Below are 19,912 nucleotides of genomic sequence, written 5' to 3' on the forward strand. Positions count from 1 at the left end.
CGGTGCTGGAGACTGGGCGGTCTATCTTTGCATCCTCTGACAGGCTGTGCCTTTCTCCACCCCTTCTCTTACTTGGCCAACCCCGGGGAGGTAGAAACCACATCTCAGTAGGGGAGGGAGACGGGGCTAGCTGGGGCTGGAACCGCGAAGCTGCTCTGGCTCTGCAGCTGCCCTGGGTGAGTGAGTGCGTGCGTGCATGCGGCCGGTCCCGGGGCTATCTCTCTCCTAGCTCGCATCTTCCCCTCGCCGAGGCCCTGCTGTGCGAGCCCTTAGCCGTCGCCAGACCCAAAGGGGCTAGCAACACTGCCCTGTCGCGGTGCCACTTCGACCCAGAGACAAGGTCCGAGAGTGACGATCCTAAGTCTCCTACCCTCCTGCCCTACTTCCCTCCCCCGTAGCTTGGAGATTGAGTCAAGGGAGCAGACACCGGGTCCCTGAGCTGCACAAAAAGAGAGGGAAAGCAGTGCCTGGTCCTCAGGCCACCTCCTCCTCCCGATGGCGCTCCAAGCAGTCAGGATGCTTGTCCCTTGTGTGCCCTTAGCAGGATCATAGCGTTGGAAGAGACCTTAGAGGTCAGCTAGGCAGGCCAGGCTTCGTCCTGGAGATCCTGAGCTCGGGCTCTGGGTTAGGAAGGAGGAGGGGGAGGAAGGAATATGGCCTTAAGGATAGATGAAAGCTGAGGTGTACCGACAGGGGAAGATTAATAGAGGGGAGGAATGCTGGCTGTAGCCCTGTGGTTAGTTATTGTCTTGATGGGACTAACATTACAGAGAGAGGCAATCTACGGTCTAGTCCTGGCTCTGCTGTTGACCTGATATTTGACCTTGATAAAGTCATTTAACTGCCCAATGCCTCAGTTTCCCCCTGTGTAAAATGGGTGCACTAATAAGAGTGCATTCCCCTTTTTAAACTCGATACCTAACAACCATAGTTCACAAAACAGCAGCAACAAATTAGGTGGTTTTCTGCTTTGCAAAGGCTTTTTTTGTTTGTTTTTTACTGGTTTTAATATGATTCTTTTAAGCAGGAAACTCCTGCTTTTAAAATATTCATCTGAGGTTCAGTTTATATACAACTTTTCAGGAATGACTCTAATGCCTAAGGTGAGGAGCACTTCTTATAAACGTGTTTATAAATAAATTATGAAGAGCTTTCTTTTAGAAGAAACCAGAACTGAGCTCACAGGGTTTAGATGCATTTCATTAACTCTTAAACAGCAACGTCTGCCATTACCAGTTATCTGGCAACCTGTTCGGAGTGCTCTTGATAAATAAAGGGGAGGAAGCTTCAGAAAAGCCTAAATAGATGTGATAAGGTTAATAATAACAATAATACATTTATAAAGTGCTTTCTTGTTTACAAAGAATTTTCCTCAAAACCTCTCCATTAGGTAGCTAACAAAAATATTTTTATGGCTGTGTAAAATGTGAGGAAACTATAGCTCATAGAGGTTAAGTGACTTGCTTCCAGAGCTAGTAAGTATCAGATCTGGATTTGAACCCAAGTCTCCCTACTCCAAGTTCATTAACTTTGGGAGATTTCAATAAGAAACTCTTTACTCTTATTTTAGGTACAATTCTAAAAACCTTAGTTATTTGTTTTCATAGTCCATGTCAGATTTCAAACAGCAAATTAGGAGGACTGTCTAGAGATATCACACTGATAGCACTAATAAGGGAGAAATTATTGCTTGACCATTTCATACATTCATTCATTCATTCATTCATTATCTATCAGTGCCAACTGTTAAAGGCCTATGCTAGGTAATGGGGATACAAATACAAAAAATAAAACACCTATACCTTTAAGGAATTACTCTTTACTGGGGATAAACAACATGTACAGAAACATGCCAATATTAAATAAAAGTATTAGAATGTCTGATTTGGATCTTATCTGTGGTTGAAAAATTTCCCCCTCTAATTAGCATAATTCTACCAAATTTAGGGGGAGGGTATTAACACCTTGGGGATCAAGAAAATCATATTGTACTTAAACTGAGACTGAAGAAAGAGACTGAATATTATAAAAGCAGACAAAATTTTCCAAAAAAAAAAATAGCAGTCTGAGACAAGCTGCTCAACATACTTCAGTAGCCCCTGAATCACTGTATTACAGTGCTGTAAAATAATTGATACTCATTGTATGACCTTGAGTATTGAAGAAAAGTTTTAATTATGTTCAGTGTGTTATATGTGAGAAGAAAAATATGTAATAAGTTTTAGAAAGTCTTCCATCCATGATGGTCAAGTTTTTTTTTCTTCTGACATTTAGAAGAAGAAGCTTCAATTATTAGGAAAATAAGGCATCATGTTACTTGAACAGCATATTAATGTTAGGAAAGAGATAAAAGAGTGATCTCCCTGTCTTCTTCTAGAATGCTTTCTCTTAGGCTTCAAATTGCAAGAAAAAGTCGTGTATTTACACACATATATAGAAACATGTATACATATGCATGCATGTATGTATATATTTATGTACATTTACACATATATTCACCTAAAGCTTTAATTTCACAGTTGATTTTATATTGTTTGTAATAAGGAAGAACAGGGACTTCATGGTTAGTAGAACTCTACACATAACACTTAAATCTTAGATGAAGCAGAGTTTTCAACTTTCCCCTGCTAGACCAGAGCTGGTAACAAGTACAAACATGATTGGTATTTAATACACTTCCCTTCCTCCAATGGAGCTGTTGATGGACGAGGCAAATATGAGGATGAGAAGAATCTGGTTCTCAATAATCTCTGGATTGCATTATCAATCCCATCCAGAGTTTACTGTTTGATTTTGAGGATATCCATTGTTTTTAATAGAATTAGAGAATTAACTAAAGACAATAATACTTCTTAAACTATTTTAACCTCTGAATTGCTCTCATTCCATATTGAAAGTATCACACAAGTTCAGTTAAAGGCACCTCAGGAGCCATCTTGTCCAAAGCAAATATCAATAGGAGTCTTCTCTCTACTATCTCCAATGATGATTAGCATACTTCTAATTGAAGACCTCTAGGGATCGGTATCAGGGGCATCCATTCCTGAGATTTTTGGAGAGCTCTAATTATTACAAAGCTGTTTCTTACGTCTAGGTGAAGATTTCCTGGTTGTAATGTCATTATTGTTCCTAGTTTTGCTTCTGGAGCTAAGTAGAATAAGTTTTATCCTGCTTTTATATGATAGAAATATTTGAATATAGCAATTATAACACCTACTCCAAGTCTTTTCTTTTCAAGATTAAACATACCTAATTCCTTCACTGGCATGGTCTCCTGTCTTCTCACTGTTTGTTCCCATGGGAATCACTAAAATTGAATACTGGTCATTAGGTTCGGCAAGTCTTGTGAGACTGTCATGTCCCAGATACAAGTCTCAGGAAGACAGTGTGCTTTCTCATTGATGAGGTCAGGTCAACATGGCTCCCTCGGTGCCTCTCAATAGAGTCACCATCTATTTCAACTTATCTTTTTTCTGATACTGGGTGGCCTCACTCCAGATTCTCCATATGAATCCTCATCTTATTCCTTCCTGAATGGCTACCTTCTCTCGAGTGGGTACAGCTCTGTTGTCTATAGGAAGTGTATATCTATCTAAGTGTTCAGCTCCAAAGGTTTAATAGTCCTATTTCTTTTCCTTTTAAGGGATATATTCTTCTATACTCCAATCTCCTGACATAGGTTAGGATTCTCTTTTACATCTTGAAATCCTTTTTTTTTTCTTTTTTGTTTTTCCTTTGAAATGAGACTCCATTGATTTTCCATCCACATAAAAGCAATTACCTTTGTTGGGTAAGAACACTTTTTGATAAAATCTGTTCATCAGAATCAAGTATGAACAGGGCCTGTACTTAGACCTGTTTGAATGGATCAGAGCCATTGTGGGAGAGATTTGGTCACTTCCTAAAGGAATTTGTATAAAAGGAAGGAGTAATTTCAGAACCAGATATGAATATCTGGAAGAGAGAGAAGTGAAGTTATACAGAGCAAAGCCAAGAACTGTAAGCCCTGGGGCAACCAGTGAAAGGAGAATGAGAAGGTAGTCCTGAGCTGTGATATGGAAGGGAGATGGATATTCAAGAGGACTGGCAACTCTACAAGCCTATGAGAGCAGAAGAACAAGGCTGACTTGAGTACTCATGTACTCAAGGACCTTTTCCCAAGAAAAGATCTTCTCTTTCCTTATCTTTTACTGGTGTAGAATATAATCTAATATAATCTGCTGTCTCATTACCCAAACATCCCCAGTAACCTGAATTTTTGCATTAACCACAGAGAGGTCAGGGGTTAAAGAGATAGATGTAAATGTAAATTTAGAAGAAATGTTAACAATTAACCTAAATGTTAAGAATTTTCTTACTGGGAGTTAGAGCAATTTTAATTGAACTTAAAACTTTTCATCATGAATAAACTCCATAAAGCCACAGAAGAAGGACCTTATGGATCATTATTGCTGCCCCTATTCTTAAGATGAGCTTATTATTATATTGGTGTTACACATTCCTTTCACCTCCTATAATAGGGAGCCTAATATTTATTTTGCTTACATATGACTGTTACTTGACCCTGAAGGAAGCACATATTACAGAGTTTAAGGGCACAGAGAAAATTATTATTGTCTTCTGTACTTGTTAGACCTGAGCCCCTATTGTATTCATTGCTAACTCTCGTGGCTAACTACTATAGCTAACCACCATAGCAAACTTCTGGTCATTGGGTAGGGACCCTGTCATTGGGCTGTCTGATCTATTCATGGCAGAAAAATTTTCTCCATAATTAGCATATTTCTACCAAATCTTTAATGTAAACCAAAGATGCCTTTGTTGCCTGTGAGGTTTTTAAAAAAATTGTTGGAGAGACATCATGCACATCTCACCCTTCACCCGTGAATTATCCTTTACAATATAGAATGAAAAGAAAGAAAAAAAGGTTTTGCACAATTACCCAACATATAAAAAAAGTTTTATGCTATAAGTAGTGTTTCATACCCATGGATCCCCAGCTATGCAAAGAAGCTTGATGATGTGTCTGATAATATCTATTCTTTGGGATCAAGATTGGTAATTATAATTTCCAATCATTCAGTTTTGATTTTTTTGATAGTAATGTTACATTATTATAATATACATTGTCAGGCCATTCCCCAATTGATGACTATCTCTATTTCTATATCTTTGCTACAACAAAAATTGTTACTATGAATATTTTGGTATACAGGGGGGTCTTCGTTTTTGTCATTGACCTCTTTTAGCCATATGCCCTGCCGTGGAATCTGGGTCAAAGGTTATTAGCATTTTAGTCACTCTCTTCACATAATTCCAAAGTGCTTTCCATAATGATTGGGCAAATTCACAGCTCCGCCAACAATGTATCATTGTGCATGTCTTTCTACAACCCCTCCAACAATGACTGTTGCTATTTTTTGTCATCTGTGCTAATTTTCTAGGTGCAAGATGAAATCTCAGAGTTGTTTTTGATTTGCATTTATGTTAGTAGTGCTTTGGAACATTCTTTCATATGGTTAATAGTTTGTAATTCTTATTTTGAGAAATGTTCATATCTTTTACCTGTGATTGCTTAGGTAGAAATCTAACCTCTAGCTATGTCTTGCCTTTTTTTTCTCCTTCTTTTTTTCTCAACTGATCAGTTTTTAGTGAACTTCTGCCATTGTCCTCTCATTGTTTGTGTCTTCTGTGACCATATTCCTCATGGTACTGAACAAAAATTCAAATTTTGCCCTCCCCCCCAAGCTTTTACCACATCTAAGTGTACTCTTACTCTATTAAGATACTTAAGATCTTTTGAAAAGTAATTTTAACAGAAAAACATACCAAGCACAATATTTAATGTTTATTAGACAGTTTCATAAAAATATATTGTAATGTGGTAGAGTGCTGGTCATACATTTGGGAAGATCTGGGTTCAAGTCTTACCTTTGACATACTGACTGTGAGACTGATGGCAAGTCAAAAAGCCCAACATAATGTGATACCCTCCTACTTTTCCAGTTTACTTATACCTTACTTCACCACATATACTCTTCCATCCAGTGACTTTCTTGCTATTCCTTATACAAGGCACTCCATCTTCCTACTCCATGCATTTTCATTGCCTGTTCCTTACACCTGAATATATCTCCTTTATCTCTGCCTTTTGGCTTCCTTAGCTCCAAATCCCAGCTGAGATCATATCTTCTCCAAGAAACCTCTCTAGATCCCACTTAAGGCTAATAATGCCTTCCCTTCCTTGATTTTTTCCAGTTTCTCCTATTTTTATCTAATTTCTACATAGTTGTTTGCATGTTATCTCCCTTATTAGGCCATGAGCTCTTTGAGAACAGAGACTGTCTTTTGCCTTTCTTTTTACCCATGTCCCTTAGCATAGTGACTGGACATAGTAGGCTCTTAATAAATTATTGTTCACTTGACTTAACCTCTCTGTGTATGAGGCAGCTCTCTAACACTATAAGGTGCAGAGCAAGTCTGATCTATTGCAGCAAAAACAAATTCCATACTTAGAGTTCCTGTACCAATGAAATCAAAGTTTGCCTCAAAAAAACAACAGCATCACATTTGCTTAAGGGATGCTAAGATAAAAAAAAAAGTAGTTTTAAAATTCAGTGTGATGGATTTGAAGCAGATTAATTTTCTTCCGGTGGATATATATAATTAAATAGTAGAATGGGTTTTGGAATCATCTAAAAATAATGAGAGCTTATATTTATATAGGAATATATATATGTGTGTGTGTGTGTGTGTATGCATATATATATATATATATATGTTTGTTGAATGAATGAATTTTGTTGCAAAGTTCTTTCATGTAGATAGTCTGTAAACAGGTATTTGCTCCTCCCCTGCCCCTACTTTCACCTGCCATTCTACCCACCCAGGCTCCAATAAATAAGCAATTTGCTTAAGGGCATACAGTTAGTAAGGGGAACAGTCAGGAACTAAGGTTTTCTTATTCTAGGGCCACAGTCTTTCCACTTGACTGGCCTTTCTGTGTATTTCATTAATCCTTTGAATATTTGTTATTTTCTGTATGTATTGATAATTTTTCATAAAAGTACTTTTTATTTTTATAAAGTCTTTGAAGGTTGTCAACATTTTTATTTCTACTTGGGGTTGGGATGGGGGTTGGACTAACATGGCCTGTCAGATTCCTTTCAGCTCCAACATTCTGTGCTTCTATAAATAAGGATGGAGGAGCTACTGTTTTGCCAAGAGTTAGAAAGATCAAAGAATGGTGAAGCAGAGATTGAGTCCTTCGAAAGTCTGTGCTCCGAAGTTGTGTGCCCCCTGCAGAGCAAGGTTTTCTCCTAAAGCTACTTTTAATTGTATTCACTAGGGGTTCTCTGTTGAACTCTTTCTCTATCTCCAGTCCTATATTCAATGACTTGTTTAAATTTTCTTTCACTTTCTTCCAAAGGTAACCAGCCTGGACTTGAAAACCAACCCTCTTCTTAAACTGTTATGATTGCTTCTTCTCTGGTGACATATTTCTGTATAGGTTATTTATACTTTGCTGATTGAGACATTTTAGTGAAGTTCTGTGAACCTCACCTTGCATATTTTGAGTTTGTATAGTACTACACCTTCAAAAAACAAATAATAATTAATAATTTTCTAGCACCTAGCACAATGATGGACACATAGTAGGCACTTAATAAATGCTTATTGATTGATTGATTTTCAAAATAATGTTTCATTTTAAAAAAATATAAACAGAGGTTGCCAGTTGCTCCAGAGGTCATTTATATGTAAGGGTGAATATCATTTAATACTAAACGTTTCATTTCTCTTGGGGCATATTATTGCTTGCTGATTTATCTCTCTTTGTCCTGCCCTCTTTATTTAGGTGTTCCAAATAACCCTATGTAAATCTTTGGAAAATGCTGTAGGCTGTTGAAGTTGTTGCAAGAAATCATCCTGGAAACAACATTTTGCCATTTCATTCAATGCCTAACATTGTAGACACAGAAAGATCAAATGATTCTAGAAACAGTGACCTTAATAAGCCTGAAAGAAAGTCTCCAGAGCAGAATTTGAAAGTTGCCACCAAATCCTTCTGCTCCACTGATGCCCCAACAGCACCATTGGGTTCTGGTGATGGTCGCTATCCATGGAGTTGTCCAGTGACTCATACTCGGGAAAAAATCTATGCCATCTGCTCAGACTATGCTTTTCTCAACCAGGCAACCTCAATTTATAAAACTCCAAATTCTACTCTTTCTTCTTGCCTTGCCAATAGCACTTCTGTTGCTGTTGGAAATAATTCAGCCAGATACATTGGTATCCCAACTAGTTCCTCAGAGATCATCTACAATGAAGATAGTAACTTGGAAAGCTTATCTAATAGTTTTGGCAAGCTGCCACTTGCCTGGGAAATCGATAAGTCTGAATTTAATGGAGTGACTGCAAACTTGAAAAACAAATCAGGTAAGGAATCACTCAATTCAAATGTAAAGAAAAACACAGGCCTTTAATAAGGACATACTTAGAGAAATAAATGGCTTAAATTATTTCTCCCCAAATACAAAAACTGAAATTATTATCTAATAAAAGAAATAAGCATACCTATTTTATGACTTGGAAGCAGCTCTATGTACTATTTTGATAATGTGAAGCAATGCATTTCATTAATATATTTCCTTTATACATTCAGATTTGTATTGTAACACCCTCTGTGTTGTATATTCAAGTTTTCAGAGTCTTTACATACATTAACAGTGGGGATGGTGTTTGGAATGTATAGTTTTATGCTCCTGTTACAAATGAGCAAACTGACACTAAAATAAGTTAAATGAATTGCCCTGCTTCACTCTGCAAACCAGTGGCTAAGTTAAAATTAGAACCCAGGTCTACCAACCTGATTGTCATTATGAGGAAAGAGCTTCTAAAGCTTAAAGTGCTTTATAATGCCATCTCTGCTCCTTTTTCCTTCAGTTAGTCAGGTGGCTGGGGTGGGCGGGATTGAGGTAGAGGGGAAAAGTAGGGATTTGGTATCAGGATTAGTTTGTGGTATACTCTCCTGCATCTTTCTTCCTATCGTCATCCACCCCAAGAATATCTAGTAGTCTAAATGGCCCCAATTGCCTCCTACAACACTGAATGCAGTTGAGGCTTTGAGCCTGCTCACTACTAAGTTAGGATGCTTGGACTTCGTGGCGTATGCTCATTTGGAATATATGACAGACTTTTGTCTCATGAAGATTATAGGATTAAATGCTAAGGAAGAGAGGTAACATATGAACACAAACAGCTGTGTAGGCCTATTTGAGCTATGATTGGGGGGATTGAGATTGGCTACGCATAGCCCTGTACTTTGGTCTTAGATCTCTTGCCTGTCAGATCCCAGATCCATTTTTTTTAAGTGATTGAAAGATGATTGGAAACCCAGGAAACATGGCAGAAGATAGGTTTTCATTTCTCTGTGGTAATGGAAACCAAGTCTCACAGCTAAAAGGGGGAAAATATCCACTGAATCATGGGCTATAATGAGTAAAAGGGACCCTGGAGATGATGTAGTCCAATGTTTACTTTTTACATATGAAGGAACCAAGAGTCAGAGAGATAAGTATCCAATTTGGCATAAGAAGTTTTGGTAATGTTTTGCCGTTAGTAGTTAAGCCCTGTGAAAAATTAAGCTCTATCTGAGAAGGATCAGAAGAAATGATTCAAGGGGAAAATTTGTTCCCTGTTCTTAAAGTTTTCATTATCACAGAATTTCATCTAGAATAACAAAATTCCCTTTCTAACAATAACAGATATAATTCTAGCCAATAGTTGGCTGCATTACAGATGGTTACAGTATAGAACAAGTGTGCTAATGTGGATTAAAGTTGATGCCCAGTGTTTTGCTGGTTTTTCTCTTAGTACATGTCTGAATATTTACATTTCAAGATTGCTAAAAGACTGATCAGTGGATAGAATCACATGGTCATGAAGCCCTGGGTTCATATTCTGCCTCTGACGCATACTAGCTATATAACTATGTACAAGGCACTTCTAAGTACCCCCAGGCAACCATGGAAGACTGTAAGTAACAGATGATTGCTGAACTAAATCACGGGAGAAAATTCTACGCTAGGAGTCTCTTGTACTAGTACAATCACAGTTCTGGACCTGCTGTACCCACAAACTCCCTGAAAAGACTAATGATAAGAAATATACTAGCTTGTAGGTAATTGAGATCAATAAAATAATGCATATTTTATTTAGATAAAGAAAAACACAAGACATAATAGAATATTTTAAAATATTTAATCTATTCAATTATTTCAGCTTATTTATTTTTAAATAAAGTACTAAGTTTGCAATCCAGAAGGCCTACGTTCAAATCCTGTTTCTGATACTTACTAACTTTGTGAGCATAAGCAAATAGAACATCTCTCAGTCCCAGGGTTTTCATTAATAAAATGGGGACAATAAAATCTGTTGCATGTAACTCATAAGTTGTTATGAGGCCCAAATGAAACATTGTTTATAAAGTGCCTTATAATCTTTAAAGTGGAATATAATGTCAGTTATTATCATGAATTTAAGTAGAATTTCAATAAAATTAGGATTTTATTGATTTGTAGGTCTATGTGAAGGTTACAAATATTTTTGCCTCTAGTCCTGGAGCCAATGATATTTTTAAACATTCTATATATGTAATTATTTTTAAAAGTCTGTGGAATGAAGTTTTCAAAAATAGTACTTTTTCTGATATTACCTTAATGCTTTTAATGGTTTTATTACAAAATATAATCTTATGATTGTATAAGTAAAATGATTTTTAAAAGACAATTTAAACAATATTGCCAAATGGTTATCTCACTTTCCAAATGTGACTAAGTTTGGTAGATAATTTATAAGCTGAATAACAGAAATTTGAGGCTCTGGAAAAGAGACATTTTTTACATTTCAGTTAGGAATTTCTTTTTGTAGCAAGGGCACATTCCTAGAAATAAATTAGTTATTTAAAAATGTTAGACATTATAATTTTTAATGATATTGACAAAATGATTTTTACTGTACATTTGGAAGTGATTGTAATTGGAACATACTATGAAATAGTAATTCCAAGATTTCCTTTTTCAGGCAATGTGAAGAAACAAATTTCCAAAAAAAAGACTTCCGAAAAAAAGGGAAAATATAACAAGGAGTGTCCTCAGTATTCTACTCTTGAAGATATGAAGCAGCGGAAAGTATTAGACCTCAGGCGATGGTAGTATTTTAATGGCAGCTATTAAACAGTTAAAATCATCTTTGACTTAAACATGTTTGTTACTAATTTATATGAAATTTCAGTGCTAATATGGTTAGTGCCTATTTTACATGTAGGGAGATGAAGATACAAAGAAGTGTAAAATAGTGCCTGTCCTCATGGGACTTGCAGTTTGATTGTAGAGACAGAAAATATACATAAAAGATACTCAACAGGGGCAGTTAGATGGTGCAGTGGACAAGGTTCCAGCCTTGGAGTCAGAAGGACCTGAGTTCAAATTCAGCCTCAGACACTTGACACTCACTAGTTGTGTGACCATGGGCAAGTCACCTAACCCTGATTGCCTCACCAAAAAGCAACAAAAAAAAAAAAAAAAAAGGATACATAAAATATACTTAAGTTCAAATCCTATTTTTACTTCTTTGGTCAAGTCACTTAATCTCTAGACCTTAGTTTCCTCATCTGTAAAATGAGAGAAAAGGAATTAATAACCTCTAAGGTCTCTTCTAGTGAAATGGATTTAGTGGGCTTGGAGTAAAAAAAAAAAACTGAGTTCAAATCCTACCGCAGGCACGTACCAGCACTGTGATGCTGGGCAAGTCACTTACCCTCAGCCTCAGTTTCTTCATCTGGAAAATGAGGGTGTTGGACTTGAGGAGAGGGAGTGATCAATATAAGGACAAGGCAATGCAGGAAGGCTAATGGAGGAAGCAGTATTTAAACTGAAGTTTATGGAAAGCTAGAATATAAATAAATTGAGATGAGGGAGAGGGCATTTCAGGCCAGGAGAGGGTGAGCAAAGGTGCCCAGGTGGGAATTTGTATGGTGCTTTGTAGAATAGTGGAACAAATTGGTGTTGTCTAGGGCATTTGTGAGAAGAGAATATTGGAGAGGTAGTTGAAGACTATGTTGTTAAATGTCTTAAATACCAGTTAAAGTAGATTGGAGTTTGTCCTATGGGAAAAAGAGAGTGATGGAAAGTTTACATATAGGGGGTGAAGTGTATAATGCTGTCTTTGAGAACAGGTCATTAGCATCCATATAGCAGCATAATTTAGATCTTGTTAGTAATACCGACCTACTTGTTATCAAAGAATTGAAATATAGAGTAGGTGTGACATGTATTCTTTGGAGAATTTCTATATTTTTCTATTTTCAGGCAACACTAGATGATTATGGTAAAAATAATATAAATTACAGTTTATCAAAGCTTCCTGTTTTCCTTGCCCCATCTTTAGGGAAATTACACTGTTCAGTAACCCTATTGGTAGAGCATAACCAGGGTAAGAAAGATAATATGAGTCAGATTCAATGTTTCTTGAGTCTTTTTCATTATATTGAACTGTTTAAGCAAATTTCTGTTTTCAGAAATTAGATTATAAATTCCTTGAGGTGTTGGAAAAAGGACATTGGAATAGGAATCCTGGCTTTTAGTTTTGTGTCTGCTACTAACAAGCTCTGTGACCTTGGACAAGTCAGTTAACATTTCTGACCTTCAATTTCCTCTTTTTTTTTTTTAAATGTGAAGATTGGACTAGATGATCTCTAAGGGCCCTTTAATGTATGGTAGCAGGGATCCTGTTTTATGCTTCTTTTAAAGTGCTATGAGTCATAGCTCAGTGCCTTGAATAAAGTAGACACATTATTAATATTTGATTTAAAGATATCTTCTGCACATTGGTATATGTCTACTCTATGACATTGGTATATAAAGTTTTTTAAAGTATGGGAGAGAAGTACAATCAGCTGAAATAATCTGAAGAAATATGGGATTGTACCTTACTTTCAAATTCATATTGAGAAATCTGGAGGGTCATGGATAAGAATCTTACGGGATGAGATGTATATGGGTTATGATCTAAATAATCATGGAGGGAGTGCCCCATTAGAGATCTCAAGGGGCCACTGAAGGATTGAGAAGAGTAGTAAAGTAGAAAGAACACAGGACTCTAGAAATCTATAGACCTGGGTTCTAACCCCAGCTCCTTTACTTAGCACTTGTATGGTCTTGAGCAAGTCAGTCAGTCAGTCACCAAACATTTATTATGTACTCACCGCATGTCAGACACTATAAGTGCTGGGGATAGAAAGAAAGACAAAAACAGTCCTTACTTTTGAGGAGCCCATATTCTAATAAGAGACAACTCGAAACAAACACGAACATACAAGCTATATACAGAGTAGATGGAAGATATCTCAGAGAGAAGGCACTAGCAGTGCCTTCTAGCAGTAGGGATGTGGGTGGGGGGTGGAATGAATTGAGAAAGGCGTCTTTCAGAAAATGATATCTGAAAAGAGTGGTGAAGGAAGCTAGGGAAGTCAGGAGGTGAAGGAGGTGAGGAAAGAGAGCATTCCTTCTACAGGGAATAGCCATTGAAAATGCTGATGGAAGATGGAGTTATCTCAGTCTCAGATTTATTTATCCTCCTCTCTTGACCTCCAACTTTTCACCTTCACTCTCTGTTTTTGCATTGGCTGTTCCTTATGCTTAAAATTCCCTTCCTCCTTATCTTTGCCTTGTAAAATTCCTCTCCTTTCAAAACACAGCTTAAACAAGCTTTTATGTGAAAATTTTTCCTGTTCTCCCAGCTATTATTGCCTTCCTTCCCAAATTACTTTGTATTTAACAACTACTTTGTATTTATTCTTTTTATATTTGAGTATATATTTACATATGAAACTGTTGATTTCCTGATTGATATTTAAACCTCTTGAAAACAGAGATTGATTCATTCGTTTTTTGTGTCCCTAGTACAGTGCCTGGCAAATGGTAGGTACTTAATAAATGCTTATTGACTGATTGATATTTCATAAACTGAAACCTGCAATTAACACATGAACTTTGATAAATTATCCATTTGCATAGCTTGTATTCAAATAACCAAAACAAGCTATTCTCTTCTCAGGTACTGCATCAGTCGACCTCAGTATAAGACTTCCTGTGGTATCTCTTCATTGATATCTTGTTGGAATTTCTTGTATAGCACAATGGGAGCTGGAAAGTAAGTCATACATATTCATTGATATACAGTGTTCCCCCAAATGCTTTTTGAACTTGACTTAAGACATCTACTTAGCCTATGATTAGATATGCATTTCCCCCCTTAATACTGGGTCTCTTCATCTCACACTGGCTGAAAGTAGAAGGGCTTGTGAGTCAAATGTCACTAATGATTGGCACAGGAATTTTGACATATTCCATTTCTGACTTGTGCGTGTCTGCCTCTCTTTGGCCACTTGGTAACCCCCAGTTGAGATGGACTCACCTATTTGGTGCTAGTCTTAGCATGAACACCTGATTGGCTTAGCTCACAGAAGCTCAGAACTCTCCAGCTCAAGTTATCTGCCAGCTTTAGTCTCCCTGGAAGCAGGGGGTATTGGCATGTGCTGCCTCTCCCAACTGAGACTTTATTTTAAAGTTGTATTTCTGTGATAATTTGTCTTTGTCTTTGTTAAAGTGTTTATTTTTGTTTTGGATATCTATAAATCTATTTAGCTGGAATTGTGGTTGGTTGTTACATTGATCAGAGTTCTTCAGTCTTTCAAAGCTATTTGTCTTGACAATATTGTTGTTATTATAGAAATATATGTGTATTATAAATTATGCTTTTCTTGTAGCCTTCCACCTGTTACTCAAGAAGAGGCTTTGCACATTTTGGGCTTTCAACCCCCATTTGAAGATATTCGGTTTGGTCCTTTTACTGGAAATACCACATTAATGAGGTATGAAATCATCTTTGTGAAAATTCAATTTTATTTTGTTTTCAGATCTGAATTCTACACACACACACACACACACACACACACACACACACACCCATCCCTCTACAGACCCTATCCCTCACTAAGAAAGCAAGAAAAACAGAATCTGTTACAAACATGTATATATACAAACATGCAAAACAAATTCATGAGTTGGCCATACCCCAAGTATACCATATTAATGAGGTATGTAGCAGCCTGAGTGAAAATTCAATTTTATTTTCAGCTCTGAACCTTCTTCCCCACATCTTCTCCCCCAGCTCTCCAGCCCCACTGAGAAGCAAGAAAAACAAAACCTGTTGCAAACATGCAATGTTAAACAAAACAAATCCTTCTGTTGGCCATCTCATTCATGTGTGTCTGAATACACATGTATATATGCATATGTGTGTGAATATACATGTATATGTATATACACACATATAAACTGTATATGTGACTACACATATACACACTCCTTCATTTTGAACTCTGAGTCCATCACCTCTCTCTCAGGAAGTGGGTAGCATGTTTCATCATGAGACTTCTTGGTCATTACATTGATCAAAGTTTCTTAGTCTTCCAAAGCTATTTGTCTTGACAAAAGTATTATTATATAAATTATCCTCTTGGTTCTGTTCACTTCACCTTGCATCAGTTTATGCAAGTTAAAGCAAACTATATGTAACAGGATAACTTCTAACTTTAAATCATAGATCCTAATTTTTATTTTAATTCTTGACAGATTTTATTGCTGTTTTTTGTCTTTATATTATAGTCAGTTTGCAAATTCCCCCAAGATTAAACCTTCTTTTATGAGAAAGTAAAATGTTAAACCAAACACAAGATACAGTAACCACATTTGACAATATGTATGTATAGTATTCTGTCCTTAGTAGGCCTCTGCCTCCCTCCTGTGAGGATGAGGGAAGTAGGTTTCATTATCTGTTCTCTGAGACCTTAATTGCTTTTTCAGTAACTTAGAGTTCAATTTGCTTTTAATGATCTTTTCATTTATGTTGTTGTAGCCATTTTGTACGTTGTTCTCTCACATCAATGCATCAGTTCATAGAAATCTTCCCACGTTTCTCTGAATTATTTCTATTATTCATTTCTTACTGTACAATAATATAACATTCATATATTGTAGTTTCCCCTCCCTGCTATTACCCAGTCAGTGGACACCTACTTTGTTTCTAGTTATATATATTTATTTATTTGTTTGTTTTTGGCCAAATGGAAAAGGAGGTACAAAATTATATATTTATTTTTACATGTATTAATACTGCAGGATGTTTACTTGATAGCAAGGCACATATTTTATTTGAATGTAAATATTTTTATTATATTAAATGTTATATTTTTGACTTTCAAAGTTTCATTTGAATTTGTGGTGGTTGTTTTCTTCAAAAAAACTGTCCCGTAATAAGTCTTCTTGCTTTTCAGATGGTTTAGACAAATTAATGACCACTTCCATGTAAAAGGCTGTTCTTATGTTCTCTATAAACCTCATGGAAAGAATAAAACAGCAGGAGAAACTGGTAAGTATAACATTGTCAATTGACTGTGTTTTTTTTTTTCCTTTTAGCATATTTTGAGTAACTTCTTATACTAGTGACCAAAGTTAAAGGTTAATTTATTAATTTTTTAATAGACAGCTTAGTATCTTAGATTTAGAGCTAAAAAGGACCTTAGAGGCCATATAATCCAACTCTTATTTTATAGATGAGGAAAGTGAGGCATAGAGAAATTAAGAAACTTGCCCGGGTTTATGCAGTAAGTTCCAAAGCTAGGATATGCACCCAGGTTCTCTGACTCCATATCTAGAGATCTTTGCACTAAAGTGTGCTAGATTAAGTACTGTGTCTCTTAATTGACTCTTCTGAAAGAAAGGCCCAAACGGCTGTTGACTCAAAGGAAAGTCACAAAATGGTATTATTTAGGTAGGCCTAAATGGTATAAAATTGTTTGTACATATTACATACTTAAAAAAGAAAGCATCCTTCCCCCCCCCCACCCCATTCCATAATGGCAAAGAAATAAAAGTCTGAACAATTGTCTGCTTAATTTGGCCAGTATAGACGACCCATGCGGATAATTCACTCATATAGTTTTTTGTTGTTTTTGTCATAGGCTCCACATCTACACTGTCCAAATTCAGCAGATAAATACTTTGCTTTCCCCCCTAGACTTCCACCCCCTTTCCTTAGTGCTTTGTAAACCTAGTCAAAGAGTCATTTAAAGCATGTAGAGGCTTGTTATTTTCAATCTTGGCCAGATGCCAAAACAAGGGAGGGGCGGGAAAGAAACCCTGTTAATTCTTCTTTGGAAATCAAATATGTCTATAGGAATAACATTCTGAAATCTGGAAGACAGGAGAGCTGAAAATCTTGTGATTGCCACTCAGCAGTCACAGATAGACTTATCAAATTGCATAACACCCCCCCCCCCCCCACAAGCCATTTTATTTTACCCAAGTAGTTATTTGAATTTTGGCAGGGACAGCTATGTTGTAGTTAAAAGAATATCAACTACAGAATCATAAATTCTGGGTTTATTAAGCCCCAACTGCCATTTGCAATCTGGGTAGATTTGGCAAGTCATTTAACCTGGATGGGCTTCAGTTCCTTATTTGTAAAAATGGGAATAATATTAAATTTCACAGGATTATTGTGAGGATCAAATGAGATAATGTATATGAAATGCTATAGAAGTCTTAGCTGTTGTTATGCCATCAGTCTGGTTAATTATTCCAGGAAGTAGAATTTCCCAAGGCATGAAAAGGCAACTTGAACTGCAGGGGCTAATGATATCTCTTCTTAAATCCAAGGTGGGTAATAATCCAGTTTCCCTTTTGACCTTAGGTTTTCAAGATTGGTCCATTTCTCAGAAAACAGTCTCAGATGAGTTAAGGGAAGGATGAAGGGGGCAAGCCTAAAGAATTTATATTCATCATCATAAATGTTTGAGTTTGTGTACCATAATACTTTTATTCTAAAATTAATATTTACCTTAGTCAAAATATACTGTTTAAAATATTTTCAGTAATCTTTTTCACATTAATTTTATGGGCAAACAGGAAAAAAGGAAGATATTTTAGAATTCAAATATATGTGATTATGGGTAGGCTTATTCTCTAGAGTGTAGGTTTGTGTATCTATCTATCTATCTATCTATCTATCTATATATATTTTTCCCCCCTTAGAACACATTTCTAGAGATGAATAGATTTCACTATAGAGGTACCTAATCAAAATTTATCTTCTTTTTTCTGTTCATACCTAATTTTATTCCCTTTTATATTCACAATAAGCAATACATTTGATGTTTCCTGTTTCTAACTATTTTTAGATAGCTTACCAAGCCCCTCCTTATTTGTACAATAGCCATCTATAGTTCAGTCACAATTCCCTGGGAGTAAGAGGTTGCTATTGATTTATTTAGAATGCTATCCAGTAAATCTGTATCACTGGAGTGCTCAAAATTTCACCTCCTGTTTGATAAATGATCTTAGAATTATCTAAAATGAGTTTGTAATACCACAGTGGTTATTAATTCTCAGAAACACTTCCTAGTCCATGCTGGTTCCCAGATTATCACTTTATTCCACCCCTTCACCCCTCCCCCAAAACCCCCCCCCCCCCCACACCCCCATCACAGTTCATCGGAGGAGCTGCACGGACTGCTGCACAGTAAACTCAGGTTTCATTCTCTGAAGTGGTCTTTTATGATCTTATCATTACATTAAATATCATTTATATCATAGAAAAATATTTTCACATCACAGAATTCCATAATTTCGTTGACTTAAACTATTAATTTTGGGGGTATAATTTTTTGATGCTCTTTCTTATGTCATTGTCAATTGCCTCTGACTTCTCCCATCCCCATTCAACAGAGAGGTCCCTTACAGCATATATGTGTGTGTATATATACTTCACATATATACATACATGTAAATATATGTCATATGACAAATAAATATAGTCAGCAAACAAACAAATACCTTGACCATGTCTGTAAACCATGCTCTTGGTCACAACTATAGTTCTCTACCTCTCAGAATGGTAAGGGGGCCAGAAGGCATCACTCTAGTGAAGTCGTGATGAATCACTCCATGGATCAGGGCTCAGAAGTCTTTTAGTTTTGCTTTTCTATTGTCATCATATAAATTGTTCTGCCCCTCATTTCACTGGGTACAAGTTCATAAACTCTTCCCAAGCTGCTCTGACTTCCTCACCTTTTCCATGTCTTACAGCCTGATAGTATTCCATTATATTCACAGACCACAGTTTGTTTAGTCATTCAGTGGTTTGGAAGTAGGAAAAGTCCATTTTTGTATATACCTTTTCCTCTGTCTTCAACCCTTTTGGGTGTATGCTTAGTAGTCAGAGTATGTACATTTTATTTTCTGTTGGGGTATTATTTACTGTTGGGCAGCTACATGGAACAGTGATTAGAGTATTGGACTTGGAGGCAGGGAGATCTGAATTCAAATCTTGCCTCAGACCTTTACTGGCTCTGTGACCATGGGCAAGTTACTGAACCTTTCTCAGACTGTTTCCTCATCTGTAAAAGAGGAATAATAATAGTACTCATCTCATAGGGTTGGTAAGAGGATAACATGTAAAGAGCTTTGAAAACCTTAAGGCACAAAATAAATACTAGCTATTTATATTACAACTTTAAATTATTTCCCACAACACTTCAAATTTACAGCTCTAACAGTCCAAATAGTGTTCCTGTCTTCCTGAAGCCATTTTTGTCTTTTACTGATCTGAAGGGGATGGAGTAAAGACTTAGAATTGTTTGAATTTGCGTCTTTCTTTTTTCACTGAGGGTCACACAGCCAATCTGTGTCAAAGGTGGGATTTGAACCCAGGTCTGCTGACTCCAAGGCCAGCTCTTTATCCAATATGTTCTACTGTTAATCTCAGTTCTCTTCTTATTAGTGATTTG

General features: G+C 36.5%; 1 protein-coding gene across 2 annotated transcripts in view; it reads left to right on the top strand.

Moving 5' to 3' along the window:
- The first annotated feature begins 97 nt into the window (after positions 1-97).
- BIVM (basic, immunoglobulin-like variable motif containing) overlaps positions 98-19,912 on the top strand; it is a 41,939-nt gene continuing 22,124 nt past the window's right edge. For both annotated transcript variants that reach the window (XM_027866445.1, XM_027866446.1), the window contains exons 1-6: positions 98-176; positions 7,859-8,439; positions 11,086-11,212; positions 14,119-14,214; positions 14,831-14,935; positions 16,400-16,494. In XM_027866445.1, the coding sequence (XP_027722246.1) occupies positions 7,959-8,439; positions 11,086-11,212; positions 14,119-14,214; positions 14,831-14,935; positions 16,400-16,494 (904 nt within the window). In that variant the 5' untranslated portion in view covers positions 98-176; positions 7,859-7,958. The remainder of the gene's footprint in view (positions 177-7,858; positions 8,440-11,085; positions 11,213-14,118; positions 14,215-14,830; positions 14,936-16,399; positions 16,495-19,912) is intronic.

This window comes from Vombatus ursinus, unplaced genomic scaffold (genome assembly GCF_900497805.2).
Source record: "Vombatus ursinus unplaced genomic scaffold, bare-nosed wombat genome assembly UNPS02014781.1, whole genome shotgun sequence".
Lineage (NCBI taxonomy): Eukaryota > Metazoa > Chordata > Mammalia > Diprotodontia > Vombatidae > Vombatus > Vombatus ursinus.